The sequence below is a fragment of the Capricornis sumatraensis genome, chromosome 12 (genome assembly GCF_032405125.1).
Source record: "Capricornis sumatraensis isolate serow.1 chromosome 12, serow.2, whole genome shotgun sequence".
NCBI lineage: Eukaryota > Metazoa > Chordata > Mammalia > Artiodactyla > Bovidae > Capricornis > Capricornis sumatraensis.
Genome location: NC_091080.1, coordinates 94552446 through 94565932, shown reverse-complemented (window position 1 = coordinate 94565932; position 13487 = coordinate 94552446). Strand labels below are relative to the sequence as shown.

General features: G+C 68.3%; 1 protein-coding gene across 5 annotated transcripts in view; it reads right to left on the bottom strand.

Moving 5' to 3' along the window:
- MCF2L (MCF.2 cell line derived transforming sequence like) overlaps positions 1-13487 on the bottom strand; it is a 94284-nt gene that overhangs the window by 44146 nt on the left and 36651 nt on the right. For 2 of the 5 annotated variants that reach the window (XM_068984485.1, XM_068984486.1), the window contains exon 1: positions 3193-3265. The exons of the other annotated variants lie outside the window; for them this stretch is intronic. In XM_068984485.1, coding sequence (XP_068840586.1) covers positions 3193-3265 — 73 coding nt within the window. Of the gene's footprint in view, positions 1-3192; positions 3266-13487 lie in introns of those variants that run through there. 5 annotated transcript variants of the gene reach the window in all.

Below are 13487 nucleotides of genomic sequence, written 5' to 3'. Positions count from 1 at the left end.
AATCAGACTCCGGCAGCAAACTTCCTTCCTCTGGCAAACTGACTCTCTTTAGGACGAGGATTTCATAACGCGTCGTGGGCAGCCTCTGGCCCATCCTGTCTGCGGGAAGGGCCTCTGAGTACCTGCGTTTGCTGCCCCACTTGGGGCAGGGAACACATACGGGGCGGGGCTGGCGGGACGCAGAGTGGACCCTGTAACCCTGGAAACCCACCCCAGGTGGTGGTCGCCAGGGTCAAAGGGGCCTGGCGTTCAGCGTCGGGGGCCGGCTCCTGCCTCGTGGGTGACCTTGCACCTCGCCGCGAGGAGACAAGAGGCTGAGCAGGGCTCCTGGTCCGCAGCTGGCCAGAGGCCCTGGGCTTCGAAGTCCACTAAGTCCATCACGAGCTGATTCGCTTCCTGGTTTACATCGGGTTGAACGTCCACACCCAAGGCTTCCGTTCGTTTTCTATCAAAATACATCCGCGATGCCCTTTCAGAGTCCAAGGTGGAGAGTCTGTGGGGCTTCCACCTGCTCACTCGGGTGGGAGTCCCAGCTCACCAGGACCCCCCACCCCCCAGGAATGCAGGGAGGAGTGTGCCTGGGGCTTCAAACAGCTCTGGCCTGGCCCTCGGCCAGGGTGGGCCAGGTCAGCTCCCCAAGTGTCCGGTCCAGCAGGAGCAACGTCTCCGTGGCGACCTGTGGTCTGACCCGTGGCTCTGGGGTTAGCCCTCTGGGATGCTGGAGGCCTACAGCCACCGGGGCCGAGTATGCTCTCACAGCCCAGCCGGGGCATTTTTAAGGAGTTACTTGTCCCTGGATTAGGCACAAACAGTTCCCATCACGTACGATGCATCATTAACTCAGGGCACCAACAGTCTCCCGATTTCCTGATCTCAGAAAGTGAATCCTCACGTATTTTAAAATAAAAGGCCCCATATGAGAAGGTGCTCGACCAAACTTGTCCTCAGGGAAGGGGAAGCACGTGCAGGTTTGAAAACCGAAGGGCAGAGACCAACGAGGATTCGAGGGTCAGTGCCCCGAGTGACTGGGAAGCAGGCTGTGGGCCCTGAAGACGCTGCGTGTGGCTGAGAAGCCAGCGAGGCGTCGGGGGAGCCGACGTGAGGGAGGGACGCAGGGGAGCCTTGAAGGGCCGGGGGCCTGCGGGGCACACTTCAGGGAAACACGCATCTTTGGATGAAGCAGGACATCCAGCTCTGAACTTATTCTCATGGACAGCAGGAGCGATGGAGGCCACAGAGAGGCTTTGGGAGCTCCAGCCATGCGGCGCCAGGGCTCCGAGGGAGCGTGTCGGGGGCTGGTCCCGCCCGCCCGGCCGCAGCCCAGAGGGGACATGAGCGGCGGGCAGGCCCTCGCTGCAGAGCTCCGAGGGAGGGCCTCCCCGGCGAGGCCTCCTGGGGAGGGGTCCTGATGAAGCAGGTCCAGACCTGGGGGTGGGGCAGGACCCAGCAGGAGGCTTGGTGGCCACGATGGGGCAGTGTAAACACACGGCTCTAAGTGCCCAGCCTGGGTGGGACAGACGGGGTGGTTCACACACACCCGCCAGGCATGTGACCGCCCAGCAAGGAGCGGGGCTGCGGGCAGGCCAGCCACACAGGGGAGGGAGGCCCAGGGCGGCCTGGGGGCCTCGGGCGTGGGGTCCACACGGAGTCTGGGCGCCAGGTCTCTGCGGACCTTTCATCACCAACAAACTCGGCTCCTCCTGGGGACCCCACTCCTGCCCAGCCCTCGGGTGCAGCTCCTGAGCCCAGCCGGCCCGCCAGGTAGGGCACCACACACAGGGACCCCCGGTCACAGTCACAGCGGGCAGAGCCCGTCAGGCCGCACGAGCCAGGCCCCTCTCCTGGGCTCTCGCTGCCCCTCCAGCGGCCGAACGCCCGCCTCCACCCCGGGCCTGAGGCTTGGTCCTCGCCCAAACGTTCCGTCCTTCTCCAGGCGCCCGGGCCTGTGGTACCTGCCTGATGAGTAGAGGCCACCACCTAAACTCACGCCCACCGGCCCGAGCCCCTGGGCCAGCGCACACCGGAGACGGGAAAGATAGAGACAGGTGAGAAAGGCGTGGAGAGACTGAGAGAACACGCAGAGGAGAGCAACAGCGGAAGGGAAGCGGGGTGACCTGTCCGCAGACCACAGGCGTGAGTACGGGTCGGCATCGGGCGCACGGCAGGGAAGGGCCACCGGGCCGGCGGGTCCAGGGCCTCATCGAGGGAGGGGGCTCACAGCACAGGTGCCAGCGACTCTGGGAAAAGGACGGACACTTTCTCTGGTAGGAAAGCAGACGTTTCCAGAGGCTGGGGCGAAGCCCTCCAGCCCTTGGGTCCCCCGCAGTGAATCCACGAGGGCGAAAGGGAGGACCCAGCAGCTGGCAGGGAGCTCGCTGCCCTGGGACGGGGGCAAACCCCAAAGCCCTGAGCCCGAGAAGCTTGCCTTCCGGGATTCCAGCCTCGGCACCCTGACGCCGCACGCTGCCCCCCCGGGACGAGCGCGACACCCCCGTCCACGCTGTCCCCCCCGGGACGAGCCCTGTGATCTGGGTGTAAGCGTGATGACTGAGGTTTCCGCCCCGGCCCCCCCAGCAGTCACCCTCTGAGCCTCATCCACCGGTAGGTTCACACACGCAGTCTCCTCTTTATGAAACTGGAAACTTCAGACACGGAAGGCAAGGGTGTGGCTAATTCGTTACAATTTACAAAAGACCTATTTAACGAATTACTCCTCAATCCTCAGCAGAAATACCCACTGGAAGATGAGCTCACAACAGAGCGCTCCAGAAGGAGCACCTTCCATCCCTGGAAACGTGACCAGGAAACCCCGGCGCCTCCGCCCAGGCCCGCCTCTTTGTTCTCTGTTGCCACAGGCGCGGCTCTCCCGGGGCCGGGCAGGTACGGGGGCACCAGCTGCAGACCGCCCCCTGCGGCGCCCCCCTGCCCGGCCCTGCTGGTCCTGCCCCTGCTGGCAGGGAGACCTCCACCCCCAGCGTCCCTGGGAGCGGAACAAAGGAGCTTCCAGGCTGAGCGCGGCTGCGCCCTGGTGCCCGGCAGGCGCTGCTCAGGATGGGGGAGAGGATGGGGACAGGTGGGGAGGGGGCCGGCCAGCCCGCCCGCCCGCCCAGTACCGCCGGGCTGGGCTCCCGCGCTGGTCCCCCGTCCAGGCCCCGGGGCCCCCGCCCTCGCGCACGCCCTCGGCCAGCCCACCTGTGCGGGTCTTCAGGAGCAGCCAGAGCATGGACAGGTCCCGTGACAGCAGGGAGAGGAGGCTCGGGGTCATGCTGTCGCCCGCCGGCCGCATCAGGAGGCACTGCCCCGCCGCCCGGCACGCCCGCGCTGGGCACACAAAGGGAGGTGGCTGGGCTCCATGCCGGCCGCCCACCCGCAGGACCAGGACCCGGCTCTGCCCGGAGCCCGCGGTCCGCCCGCCTCTTCCACTCGCAGCCGGCAAACTGCGCTCGGCGGGGTGGTGCTCGGGCTCCCCGGGGCCGGCTCCCTCCCTGCCGCCCGTCCCAGCCCTCCCTGCAGGGCCCCAGGCTCAGCGGCTCCTAAGCCTGTGGGCGGGCGGGCAGGCCTGAGGGCTGGGACCACCAAGACCTCCCAGGGCGACCCCTCAGGTCCTCAAGAAGACCTCAGAATGAGGCACCCCCGGCCCCCAGCCTCCCCGGGGAGTGGGGCCCGGGGAAGCTCGTTAAAGCGCAGGTCGGGTTTGCAGGTGGTGTGATGCTCTCTCCGAGGACCCGGTCTCCAGCAGGAGGGACCCTGGGGGCTGAGCCCAGCCTGCAGGGCCTGGAGAAGACTGTCTGTGGGCATCACGGCCCGTCCTCCCCATCCCGGGCATGCAGCCAACTGCGCCTGCCCAGTCTGGGCCCCGGGGCCTCGAACCCAAGAGGAGGCCCTGGAGTCCAGCTGATCACGCCACACGGGGCAGCGGTCACTGCGTGCCAGGCGCCCCATCCACGCCCCGCCGTCTGTCATGTGGCTCGGGGTCTGAGCTGGTCTTCCCTGGATGGGCCCCGTGTCCCCCTCCTCATAGCTCCTCTGTGGCCTCTCTCTTTCGGCCTCCCACTGACACTGGACAGGCCTCCTGCCTCGGGCTCTCACACAGGCACCCGGGGCACCAGGGCCGGGACCTTCCCTCGGAGCAGGGGTGACTCTGAGCCCACCTGACACCTGGCTTACACGGGCACCCAGGGCACCGGGGCCGGGACCTTCCTTAGGAGTAGGGGCAACTCTGAGCCCACCTGACACCTGGCTTACACGGGCACCCAGGGCACCGGGGCCGGGACCTTCCCTAGGAGCAGGGGCGACTCTGAGCCCACCTGACACCTGGCTTACACGGGCACCCAGGGCACCAGGGCCAGGACCTTCCCTCAGAGCAGGGGCGACTCTGAGACCCACCCACGCCTGGCTTACACGGGCACCCAGGGCACCGGGGCCGGGACCTTCCCTCGGAGCAGGAGCGACTCTGACCGCCCCCCAACACCTGGCTTACACCCCAGGCGGTTCCAGTCTCAGCCCAGCCTCCAGGGTCAGGATCCAACTCCTCGGAGACGCGGAGACCGTGATGGCCCCAGCACAGTCTGCTCCGGCCCGAGTTGGTGACAGCGAGCTGGAAGTGGCCGTTCAGAGGCCCGACGTGCTCTGGCACGGTCACGCTGCTGGGGCTCCATCCCTCTCGCACCCACACCCTCCTGACCGACTTAAGTCAAGGGGGAGGCCTGACCTCCGGTCACTGTCTCAGGCGGGTTGCCGCGCCGCTCGCCCAGCCGCTGGGCCCAAACTCTGGGCCCCTGGGCTCCACTGCGGGTGCCCTTCTCCAGCCCACGACACAGGATCTGCTTTTCTCCTTTCCCTCCAGGCTGTGCTCGAACGTGAGAGGCACGCCCCACCTGCTGTCTGAGGTCCGAGGCCCGCCACCTGGGGAGACTGGTGGACGGACTCCCAACGCCTGCCCTGCGCTCCACCCTGAAGGCATCACGGTGCAGTGTGCGCTGAACAAGCACATGGCCCCCTTTAAAACCAGATCACTTAGGAACTCCAGCACGGAGTTAAACAAGAGTTGGTGGTTTGGAGGTTTCCCCTCTAAAGACACGTGATCGGTTCCTCCCGTCATCAAACACTCAGCAGTGGCTGGCGAGGCGTGGGGTCCAGCAGGAGCACCCAGGCTCCGGGGTCCCTGGAGCAGGCTGGGGGGGCTTCCCCAGTAGCGGCTGTGGTCGGGGAGGCATGAGAACAGATCCTTTTCGGTGTCTCCGGCCCAAGGACCCACGGAGCCGAGGGCCATGGGCACACCCGCGGGTCCCACACCTCAACCTTCCCCCCACAGCCATGGAGCTCTGGTCCCTGTGATTCGAGCCTCAGGCCACCTGCCCCCACCCCAGGACGCACCCCAGGGCCGAGCTCCGCTCCCCAGGCTCAGCTGTGCCCCAGCGGGAGTGCCCAGCGCGAACACACACGGTGGGACGGGAGAGGACGGAGGAGAGGCGCCCCCTACCCTCGCCCCACTCTGTCCCGCTAAAGCCCGTCGGCCTCAGAGCCCTGCATCAGCTCCTGGGCGCCCCCCGTGCCCCGTGACCACAGCCCCCACCACTGAGTGGGGCTGCCGCCTCCCCCGGAAGCCTGCCAGGCTTTCCTGCTCACAGTGCGGATGGATCTAAGGCCACGGGTCTGGTCCCTGCTTTTCACGACGGCCCAATGCTGTGCTCTCGAGAGGGGGCCGAGCTCGGCGTGGGAGGGCGCGCAGGCCAGCTGGGGGCCAAGGGCACACACTTCCTGCGGCCCCTGGGGACGGCTCAGTAGCTAGCACCCTGCAGACCCTCGAGGATGGGCCTGGGCCGGGGCTGACACGCCACACGGGCACGGCTGAGCGGAAGCCCGGAGCGGCAGCCAGACACCCTGACGCGCGGCTCCAGGCTCTCGAGCTCACCCAGGACCCGGCACGGGGCACCAGGGGAGAGTGTGTCTAAGGCGCAAAGGTTCTCCAAGGTGGGAGGGGCTGGTGATTTTCCAATTACTCACAATGTTCCGACTGACAAAGTGGGCAGTTTTTTATGGCGCTCTGCCCAGCAGGCCATCAGTACAAGAAGGACAAGAGCTACCAGCAGGAGCGGCTGAGGAGGGCTGGGGACAAGGCCCGATGGTGGGAGACGAGCTGGAGGCTGAGCCGGGGGCCTGGGGGCCGGGGCGCGGGGAGGGAGCTGGGCCGGGGGCCGGGCCGGGGGCCGGGGGCCGGGGCGGGGCCGGGGCCGGGGCCCGGGGCGGGGCGCGGGGAGGGGGCTGGGCCGGGGGCTGGGCCGGGGGCTGGGGGCCGGGGCGGGGCGCGGGGAGGGGCGCGGGGAGGGGGCTGGGCCAGGGGCTGGGGGGAGGGGCCTGGGGGCTGGGCCGGGGTGGGGGGAGGGGGCGGGGCGCGGGGAGGGGGCTGGGCCGGGGTGGGGGGAGGGGGCTGGGCCGGGGGCCGGGGGCCGGGGGCCGGGGGTGGGGGGCGCGGGGAGGGCGGCAGCAGGGCGGCACCTCTGTTCCTGAGGGCAAGGGCGTCCAGCACCCCGACTGCCCTGCAGGAGCTCCCTTAGCTGGAAGGCGTTGCGGGCAGGGACCTGACTGTGAACAGGGTGTTGTTTGAGAAAACAGCATCCGCGGCACAATGCGTGTTCAGCACACGGTGTAGACGAGCCACGCTCTGAGCACAGTGTAGACGAGCCACGCTCTGAGCACGCGGCGTAGACGAGCCACGCTCTGAGCACAGTGTAGACGAGCCACGCTCTGAGCACAGTGTAGACGAGCCATGCTCTGAGCACACGGTGTAGACGAGCCGCGCTCTGAGCACAGTGTAGACGAGCCACGCTCTGAGCACAGTGTAGACGAGCCACGCTCTGAACACAGTGTAGACGAGCCACGCTCTGAGCACGCAGTGTAGACGAGCCACGCTCTGAGCACAGTGTAGACGAGCCACGCTCTGAGCACAGTGTAGACGAGCCACGCTCTGAGCACAGTGTAGACGAGCCGCGCTCTGAGCACACTGTAGACGAGCCGCGCTCTGAGCACGCGGCGTAGACGAGCCACGCTCTGAGCACAGTGTAGACGAGCCACGCTCTGAGCACAGTGTAGACGAGCCACGCTCTGAGCACAGTGTAGACGAGCCGCGCTCTGAGCACACGGTGTAGACGAGCCGCGCTCTGAGCACACTGTAGACGAGCCGCGCTCTGAGCACGCGGCGTAGACGAGCCACGCTCTGAGCACAGTGTAGGCGAGCCGCGCTCTGAGCACACTGTAGACGAGCCGCGCTCTGAGCACGCGGCGTAGACGAGCCACGCTCTGAGCACAGTGTAGACGAGCCACGCTCTGAGCACAGTGTAGACGAGCCACGCTCTGAGCACAGTGTAGACGAGCCGCGCTCTGAGCACACGGTGTAGACGAGCCGCGCTCTGAGCACAGTGTAGACGAGCCACGCTCTGAGCACAGTGTAGACGAGCCGCGCTCTGAGCAGTGTTCGGGCCGCCCTGGTGCACCCACCTCCCACCCTGGTGCTCCGCACGCAGTCACAGACACTCGGCGTTAATCCTTCCCTGTCCAGGGGCGCAAGACGAACAAAGCAAGGATGGTCTCCCGTGGGCGAGACGGCCCTCCCGGAACCCACGAGAACACCCGGAGGTGTGACTTTATAGCAGGATCCAGGCCCTGGAGGGTGCGGGGCCCCGAGCGGCCTCAGCCGCCACCCTCTGCAGCTGCACCCGCTGGTGGCGGATAGGGAGGGGCCGTCGCTGACTCACACCCTCCTGTTTGCTGAGGCCTTGCCACCTGGCCCTGGAGCATCGTCATGGCGACCTGTGCGGCAGGTGTCCCCGCTCTGCAGAGCCTCCCGAGGGCTCCTCATCCTCGCCCAGCCCGGCGGGCCCCTCCCCTCCACATCCACGTGCCCTCCTTCCCCCCGGCCCTCCTCCTGGCTCCTCCCCGTCCCTCTGGGGCTCTGTGGTCCTCAAGCCCAGGCTGCCCCCTCTTAGGGGAAGGTCCCCAGCTCTGCTCCGCTTGGCTCAGAGCCAAATGCATGCTCCCAGCCCCAAGCTCATCCACGGCCACAGGATGAGAAGCAGGCTTCCTGGTGTGACGGCAGGCCCTGAGGGGCCAGCCCGAGCGGTGGTCCTCTCCGCTGGCCGTCACAGCCCCTCGCCCCCAGGCTTCCCCTCAAGCTCCCGCCGTGAACTCAGCAGTGAGACCCTGGGGCACGTGCCACCACCGCTCAGGGGGACCCGAGCAAGCTCTCAGCAAGCTCTCAGCTCACACAGGCGCCGCAGTCCGCACATGCACTCAGGAGCCCGGGCCGACACCGTGGGTCGAGGCCAGCGCTCTTGGGGGACACCCCCACCGCCCTTCCCTCGTCTTGGCTCACGGTCTGTCGGGGTCCAGCCCGGCCCCGGCTCCTCGTGGTCCTTCCCCAGGGCTTTCCGATGACTCTGGTTTCGTCTGGAGCCTGGATTCCAGTCTGCCGCCCACCCACCCTCCAGACTCTCTGAAGGGCAGACCCCTCCTCACCCTCCACCCGAGGCAGCTTAGCCCCCCGGCCCCGAGTCCACGGGGAGCCCGAGATGACGGCACGTGGTCCGTGGCTGAGTCACAGGTGGCCACCACGGGGCCGTGCTCCAGGACCCAGGGCCCTTTTGGGGAAGGGAGCGGGCTCGCTGCTGTTGTGGCCGGAGCCGCCCGGCCAATGGCCACCTCTCTGTGCCGAGTCCCCCCGCTGCCTGCCTCGCCTGCAGCTAGAACGGCCACACCAGACCCCTCGACGGTGATGAGCACGCACACCCCAGACACCCGCCTGCTGTGCTGCGGGGATCATGGCCGGAGGGGACGCGCCTCGGGGTGCGGGCTCGGCACATCCGACCTCGGCCTGCGGGGGTCAAGTGCGAGGGTGCGGGGAGGCCTGACCGCCTCGTGGGCAGCGAAGACAGGCCCGTGAAGTCGGAGCGAAGCAAATCCCCCCGGCATCCGTGACGAGCTTCGCTCAGAGCCTGCCAGGACGAGCCCCCACGAGCCCCAGGGCAGGCGCTTCTCCCCGCCCTCTGGCACCCCTTACTCTGACTACAGCCTGATTCTGGCGTCCGGTCACCTGCCCGTCCAGCACACACCCAGCCCTGGCGCCCCCAGGGCCTGGACCCCGCCAGCCCCGGCGCCGTGCTGCCTGTCCTCTGAACGCCGCTGGGTTCTGCAGCTGACTGCCCCTCTGCGTCCTGCGTCCGCGCATCTTCCACAAGGACACCCTCCCTTCCCGACCACAGCCAGGCCGGCCAGGCTCGCCCACCGAGGGGCCAGACATGGCCACGGGAACTGCTTGGCCCTCACTTCCACCCTGGCCTGTGTTTCTCGCGTGCGTGGAGTCACACGGTGGGGGGGGGGGCCTGGCTGCTTGGATGGGAGGCGGAACCAGGCAGCTCGCCCTCCCGCGGGCTGCAGGGCAGACGTGCTGCCCGCGGGGCTGTGGGCAGGGCCAGGCGCCCCCACCCGCCTCCCCAAGCTAAGCAGGAAGCCTCTCCCAGCAGATTGGAAAAACAGACACGGAGCACAGATAGCATCGCGGCCTCGCGGGCGGGGCGGGACAGTGTTTATCCGGCTCCCACCCTCGCGGCTCGGGAACAACGCTCAGCTTGTTCCGCACAAGCTGTGGCCTGGACAGAGCGCAGTGAGGGCCGCCTCCCAGAAGATCAACGCCCTGGCGTCTCACGCGCCACAATTCTGGGCGGCGCAGGGGCAGACGCGGGGCAGACGCAGGGCACAGCAAACACGGCTGGGCCTGGGGTCCGTCAAGCACCGCCCAGCGAGGACGCCCGTGGGCCCTGGACACCCCAGGGGCTCAGCCTGTGGGCAGCAGACGTGGGGACTCAGAGGGCCGCCTGAGCCCCGAGGAAAGGCTCCCCACACACACACACCTGGAAACACTAAGGGGCTTCTGTTGTGGGATCTGGGGTGGTGCAGAGGCGACTGGACCACGGCGGCCTCGGGAATTCTGGGCACTAAAGGTGGTCACCGAGCTAGCTTGTTCCCTTAAAGCACAGCAGGACCCCGGGCACGGGCCGGGAGGAAGGCAGCCCACACCAGGATCCGGGGGTGGGGGGGACACGAAGCCAGGGCTGGGTGTGCCTGCGGGGCTGGCACAGTTTCGAGGGGGCAGCGGCTCAGAGGCGCAGCGGAAGGTGCTGAGCTGTGGGGACACGCACTCCTGGGCCCCCGGGCAGGGTGCTCCGGAGAACCAGGGGGGTGGCACCAGGGGAGGGCGCCCGGGGCCCCTCAGACCCGCACGGGGGAGGAGACGACCCTTGAGGAGAAGTCCCTGGAGGGCAGCCTGCACACCATTTGCTTAAAGCTACCCGGCCGTCCCGCCGCGGCCTCGGGCAGTCCACAGCTCCCAGCTTCCCCGGGGAGGGGAGGGCTCAGTCCTGGTGGGCCGCCAGAGCCACTGTTTTTTTCACTTTCTGGCCGCGTGTGAGGCAGGCAGGATCTTAGTTGCTCAGCCAGAGGTCAACCCCCAGCCCCTGAAGTGGAAGCACAAACTCTTAACCACGGGACCGCCGGGGAAGCCCCGTAGGAACAGCTCTTACCTCTGTGCTAAAAAGGTAACAACGGCTGTAACTAAAAATCACTTAGCGGCTTGGGCCAAACCGCTCTGGGCTCAGAAGGGATGCCTGATTCTTTTCGAGGGGGAGGAGGGGGCGAGGTCCTGGATGTGACGTCTCGGTGGGAGGAGACGGGGTCCAGACTCCAGAGAGGATGACCGGGATGTGCTGGACGCTGCCTGGGCACCTGGGCCCGGGGGCACCTGGGGCCAGGGGCACCTGGGGCCGGGGGGCTTCCCAGTCCACCTCGGGCCCGAGGGGGACCCCCGCCATCTGCTGCCCCCAACCCACTGGTCCTGCACGCCCCCACCAGCCCTTGGGGGCCCTCTGCTCTGTCCCCCCAGCTTGGGTGCCCCCAAGCCAGCGGGCAGGACGCGGAGGGCCCCTGCCTGCCCCTGAGCCGCGGAGGCCTAAGCGGAGGCGCCCACGCTGGGCCGGGGGCGCGGACCCTCTCCCCTCCTGGGGCCCCGGGCAGAGACGCGCCTGAGCAGGCGGTCTCACCACTGCTCTTCCCTCTGGCCTGCTGTGCGTGCAGACGCAGGTTTTTAAATCGCAGAACTCTTCTGCTCCCACATCACGCTGTCCGTCCGAAAACATGGCAGGTGACCCACAGAAGCAGCCGCGTCCAGCCAGAGGCAGCCACGTCCACGGCAAGCGGCTGCGTGTGGCCAAGCGCCCCCACGCCCCGCGGAGCTACACCAAACACGGCAGCGCCTCCGGGGAGGCGTCCCACCGACTCACCCCCTGCGCCCCCCACCCCGGACACAGACCATTCACAGCCTGTCGTCTGCCTGCCGCCCACGGCCCTCGGGTGGGCTGGGGCCGGGTGGGTCCCCCTGACAGCAGTCGCTCCCCCGCCAGGCTGGCCCTGACGTGCCCACGTTTGCTGAGTGACGCCTGCAGCCAGGGTGTGGCCCCAGCCCCCGCTCCGGGCCGCCTGCTCTTTGGGGCTGAGGCTGAGCTCTGAGACCCAGGAGGCAAAGCCCACAGCCCCAGGAGGCCGGGTCTCACTTCCCCGTGGCTGCTCTGACTCAGTTTTAACCCACCAGTCGGGTATTTTTGGCCGAACGTGAGACGGGCACCCGCTCCGCTGACACTACTGTCATGGGACAGCGGTTCCGACGGGGCCAGAAGGGGAAGCTGGACATTAAACGAAAGAGGAAGGGGATGGAGAATCGAAACAGAAACCGCACGGCCCAGATTAACCTCGTGCCCGGCGGGCTCGGGGGGCCTGGGCAGTGCCTACCCGCCTGGGGCTGCAGTGTCCGCCCCTCGGTGCCAACAGGACCAGCGTGTCCCCGGGAAGTGCTGGACGGGTGGGTGGAGACTGCATGGCCCCCGCGTGAGACCCGGGCCCCTGGCATGGGCAGCCCCTGCTGGCCTCGGGGCGAGGGCGGGGGGCTGGCGCCCAGAGGGCACCCGGCAAAAGTGACCCACTGAGGTTGGGTCACTCGGGGACCGGACCTGAGCGTCTCGACAAGGACGGTTCTCAGCGCTGGGGCCTCGGGCGTCTCGAGCTCAGGGCCCAGGGGGCCGCTGACCCGAGAAGCTAATCCCACTGTCAATCCTGACGACCGCCCAGGACAGGCAAGGCCGCTTCCAGCGACTGACGCCTGGCCCTCCCCATCTGTGAAATGGGTGAGGTTCCCGCAAGGCAGGGATGCCACGGGTCACACACGCAGAGCTCTGGACCCGCTGGGAGTCAGAGACACACCTGCCCGTGGCCGCGGAAGCACCAGCCTGGGCCTTCACTGCGGACCAGGCCCAGATCACGGCGGCGCCCCCAGTCCCTCACAGAGGTGCCGCGGCCCTCACCGCCTCCCGCAGAGGGCACGGTCAACGCCTGGCCCGGGGGGACTGCCAGCCCCTAGCGGCCACGGGGCAGCTCCGAGACTTCACCGCACTGAGGCGCGAGGCTGCCGCCTTCACGGGCTCGACGGCACCGCGCGGCCGACGGCTTTGCTGCGCCCTGCGCCTGACGGGCACCTTCCCCACCGGGCGCCCTCGAGGCGGTCCAGCCACTCTGACGGCGAGGCTCTGATGGCGGGGCTCAGACAGCGGGGCTCAGACGGCGAGGCGTGGGCTTCTGGCCAAAGGGAGGGTCATCTGAGGACGAGTGGACAGAGCGCCTGCACGCCCGCAGCCCCGTCCGCGAGCTGCCCTCCCTCGCCACCACGAGGAGCCCGGGCACCGGGGCTCACCTGCACTCACCCTCGGCCGCGGGCTCACCCTCGGCCGCGGGCTCACCCTCGGCCGCGCGCTCACCCTCGGCCGCGCGCTCACCCTCGGCCGTGGAGAGCAGCCAGAAGCACCACTCGCAGAAATAGTAGAAGCTCTTCATCTCCCCCACGGAGATCCGGGCGGCCGCGCCGTCCCCCATGCCCAGGGCCTGCTGCGCCCGCGATCCGTCCGCCTCCTCCCGCTGGACTTTGCTCCCAACCGCCTGCCCGGGGCCAGCTGGCTTTTCACTTTCACTTCACCCTGCAACCACGGGGTGACCCAGCAGCGGCCGGCGCCTCCTCACCCCGCCCGCAGACTCCCACACAGGCCGGCCCGGCAGCCCCACCTGGCCACAGGGCAAGGCCCGGGCCACTTCCGCGCTTCAGCCGGTGCCTTGAGGTCAGCACAGCCACGCCAATCAGAGGACACTGGCCTGGCCCAGCTGATAACACCCAGGGCAAACGGGGGCCGTGCTTGTCCGAGGAGGCGCATCCAAGGCCCCTTGACCCTCCAGACATCGGCCAAGGCTGGCTCCTCTGGCCCCGTGTGGGAGAAGGAGCTGCCCCACCGGAGGCCCCTCAGATCCCCAAGGACACCTGCCCCGCCGCAGAAGGCAGACACTGCGGCCCTGCCCTGCCCAGCATGGGGACCAGGGGATGGCCCCTCACCCGCGGCCCA